This window comes from Geospiza fortis, unplaced genomic scaffold (assembly GCF_000277835.1).
Source record: "Geospiza fortis unplaced genomic scaffold, GeoFor_1.0 scaffold206, whole genome shotgun sequence".
Lineage (NCBI taxonomy): Eukaryota > Metazoa > Chordata > Aves > Passeriformes > Thraupidae > Geospiza > Geospiza fortis.
The window spans coordinates 389,526-393,275 of record NW_005054311.1 but is presented as its reverse complement, the minus strand read 5'-3'; the positions used below and the strand labels follow the sequence as shown (position 1 = coordinate 393,275).

The window sequence follows — 3,750 nt, the reverse complement described above, 5'->3', positions numbered from 1 at the left end:
CAGCACCTCAGCATCTTTCTTGTAGTGTGGGGCCCAAAACTGAACAGAGAGATTTGAGGTGCGGCTTCACCAGTGCCAAATACAGGGGGATGAAATGTTCCTCAGTCCTGCTTGCTACACAACCATAAGCCTTTTAATAAACTCTTCTACTAGATCTGTAGGTTTTATTATTATTTTAAGTGTACAGTTTCACTTAGAATTTTACTATTTATCTTTAGAACTCGTATAGTTAGCTCTTGGGATACAGTGCTTTCAGCCATCACAGCTTCATTTTGAGTTAGATCTTTATCTCTCTGCCACATTCTGGTATCAGTGTTGTCAGGAATAATGAGTTTAAACCTGCAGGTAGTTTTCTTCAGCAGCCTAAAACACAAACATATGTCATGTCATTTTATTACTTTCAGAGTTTATTACATAGCTTGTTTCATATATGTCATAATATATTTTCTGCTTGTTTGCCCATTAACTACTACAATGTTTTTTTCATTGATTCTGACACATTGACCACATTAGCCTTTCTCTGGAATATCTACAGTTAGTACAGAAACAAATTATTCCAATGTTAGGAACTTTGTATGATGGTTCATTAGCAGATCTTGTGTCACCCTCCTGAAAGGGTGGTCTTTTGAAATTCCCCCGGACAGCTACGATTGTTTTAAAACATTTCTGCCACGCCACTTGCTTGGTACCATTTTACAGCTGGGCAGTCAGAACCTTCAAAGATGACCTAGTGGAACAGATTGTACAAGTGTTTCACATCCACTTCAGCAAGGTTGTACAACTTAATATCCTAAATTGTTGAAACAGAATACCGACTACAATAGAGCTATCCACAAGAAAATGGGGACAAACAAAATATTTTAGAATTTTGCAACAGGATTTTTTCAAGTATATCCTCCTTTTTTGACATAGGTAAGGAGAAATCTTTCTGAATAATTCTCAAATATTAATTTTATATAAAAAATTCCTCTTACAGTACAATATGATGTCTTTCTTTTCCTAAGAAAAACCTGATTGTATTTGTCTGGTGAATATACTTGAAGGCCCACATACTTCTGTAAAACTGCCACAGTTTTATTCTGTGTTACATATTTCCAAAAACTACCAAAAGCCTAGTCTGCCGTAAAATATGAGGCTAATATGAAAAAAAAAGCACTGCATTCATATTTCCAGAATAGAATTGACATTATTGCTGACAACTACAGATCAGTAGGAAAAGTGTGAAGAAAACACAGATCTTCCATCTGCTTCATCCATCTGCTGAGAAAAGGAACTGTGTTACCATTAGCAGGTCTGTCTCTACAATTCTGTGTCTTCTATGTACATTTTCATGACAAATGTCTTAAACATCCATATTTTTTACCTCTACAGATAACTGTACTAAATAGCATTTAATTTTAGCTCTAAGTTTGCTATTTTTTCAAACAAAATGCATAATAGAGCATAATTCCCGGATTTCTCCTTAAATTTCCTGACTATAAATCAGTGATTCTTTAAAGTGTCTAATAAAAGAGTCTACTTCAATATTATGTATACTTGATAAATCACATTTAATATTTTTTGACTGAGGATTTTGGCACAGTGTGTCATTTGGCTGGTTTCTATCTGCCTACATTCTATTTCAATGTTGACATTCTTTTCAAAATTGAAAGAAATGAAGTTGGGATGTAAACTTCAGATCAAATAGTATTCTCCAAGTCCATGTATGGAGGTTATTGTTGAGGAGATCAGTTTTGTTGGACTTCTACATTAGAAGTGTCAATCACAAACACAGAGAGTGAGAGAGACTCCTGAAGAATTCTACTAAATATTAATTATTTTTCAATATGCTATATTTTATTTGTCCTATGGGTTGGGAAATTTAGAAAGGAAACAAATTTTCTAGTTACACAAATCCTGTCCAGTGGTGGCAGTAGCCTGTATCCAGCAGCTCCAGGCATTAAGATTTCTAGAATTCAGACAAGGTCAGGTATTCTGCCCTTGCACCCAGTGCTCATGTGTAAACTCAGTAGGTCCTGTGGTTCACACAAGAATAACAGCAGCATTACATTCATGATTTCTGCTGCTGCACGGGCATCAAAAGTTCCTTCAAAATTTACTCCCTTGCTAAGTCCAGGAAGTATATTGGAAAGGTTAAAGGTAAACTTTAGATCACTATCACTGGAATCACTCCAAGAGCTTTTCTGGTCACCTCCTTTCCTCAGCAACCCCAAATGAGGAAGGTTTTTGTTTGTGATTTTTGGGTTTTTTCCTTTTTTTTTTTTTGTTAATGCAGGTAGTTCTGACACATAAACAGCTTTAGAATACTACTGGTAGACTTTTAAGACCTGTTATCTTGAATGCTGCGAACTATTCAGTAATAAAACTCAAAAAAACTATCTACAATGCTTATGAATTATATAAACATTGCCTTGCTTTTTAAAATAAAGTTAACTGAGACAAAAAGATTTTTCTGTTAAAAATAGTTTAAAAAAAGGTTTAAGTATAGAAAGTCATTATTCTGCAATATATATCCATCTTCTGAATGCCCTCATGATTAATAATCATAGTAGGACAGAGATGGTGAAAGGGAGACAGCTGAGTCTCTCTGGGGTTGCCATTGTGCAGTTGCAAGAGGTGGACAAACACTTTGCCTGTTCAAAGCCCAAACTGCAAGACCTTCTTTCATATCAGCAGGGAGAGTAATAGTTTTGGAAGAAAATGCTTTGCATTTTGCTGAAGAAATTGCACTCAATTTCATTGTTTTTCACCTTGTTAAAAGGTGAACTACAACTGTTATTTTTTATAGCAGTGATTTGTTTTGTTAGACTCTGTGAAGGTTCTTTGTTGTTGGCTGTTATAGGGAAACAAAAAGAGTCACACCTCGGTTTTCTCTCTTGCACAGTATTTTACTTAGGAGGTGGAATAACTAGGAACAACTTTCTTCTGTCTTTTTTTCAGTGCTTAGCCCCATTGAGCAGATTAAATATAGGAACAAAACATATCTTGTGCATGAATCACCAAAGAAAAGACATTAAGGTGGTTTCATAAACATGTTGACATTTATTTTTAATAAAATATGGATTACTTCTTTTCTATTACGATGAAAAAACAACATTTTTAAAACATGAACAAGTGCTGGTTAATATGCAGAAAATAAAGTGTATTGTAGATGATCAGAAAAATTGGAATCTTTTTTTTTTCCAAAGTATGGTTGCCAGTAATTTAAAGGGTCTTTTAAATCATTTGGTATTGAAGACAATCAGCAGCAATAAACATAATCTTCTATCAGAAGTAGCAAAAGAAGTTATAATCTCCTTCCTTCCCAATTTTATATACAAATATATTATATATATAACTTTTCTTAAAAATCTAAGCCCCGTATAGTTTAAAAGGTTATAGTTATACAAGTCATGTTAATAAGGAATTTGTTTCTTCAAAGATTTGAATGAAATAGTTTATTTTAAGCAGCTAGTTTTCAGATGCAATCTTCTCTCTTGTTTTTCAAGTTCATGGCATATAAAAACAAGAAAGGAATTAATAGTCTATTATGTATGTTTTGGCCTCCTTATGAGCTGTCACTCAGTAAATAGTCTCATATACACATAAGACCTCTTTCTGTGCAGTAACATCAATGTAAAGGAGCATTTCAATAACTGAAAAATTAATTTGCTCCCATTTGAAGGCCATTTCAACTATCAGCAAAATAGAGTTGGAAATCAAAATATATATCATCTATATCTATATCTATCTATCTATCTATCTATCTCT

At 33.7% G+C, this 3,750-nt stretch overlaps 1 protein-coding gene across 1 annotated transcript in view; it reads right to left on the bottom strand.

Moving 5' to 3' along the window:
- Positions 1-314: 314 nt before the first annotated feature.
- VSTM2A (V-set and transmembrane domain containing 2A) overlaps positions 315-3,750 on the bottom strand; it is a 32,084-nt gene continuing 28,648 nt past the window's right edge. The window contains exon 5 of the mRNA XM_031055667.1: positions 315-363. Within this exon, the coding sequence (XP_030911527.1) occupies positions 356-363 (8 nt within the window). The 3' untranslated portion in view covers positions 315-355. The remainder of the gene's footprint in view (positions 364-3,750) is intronic.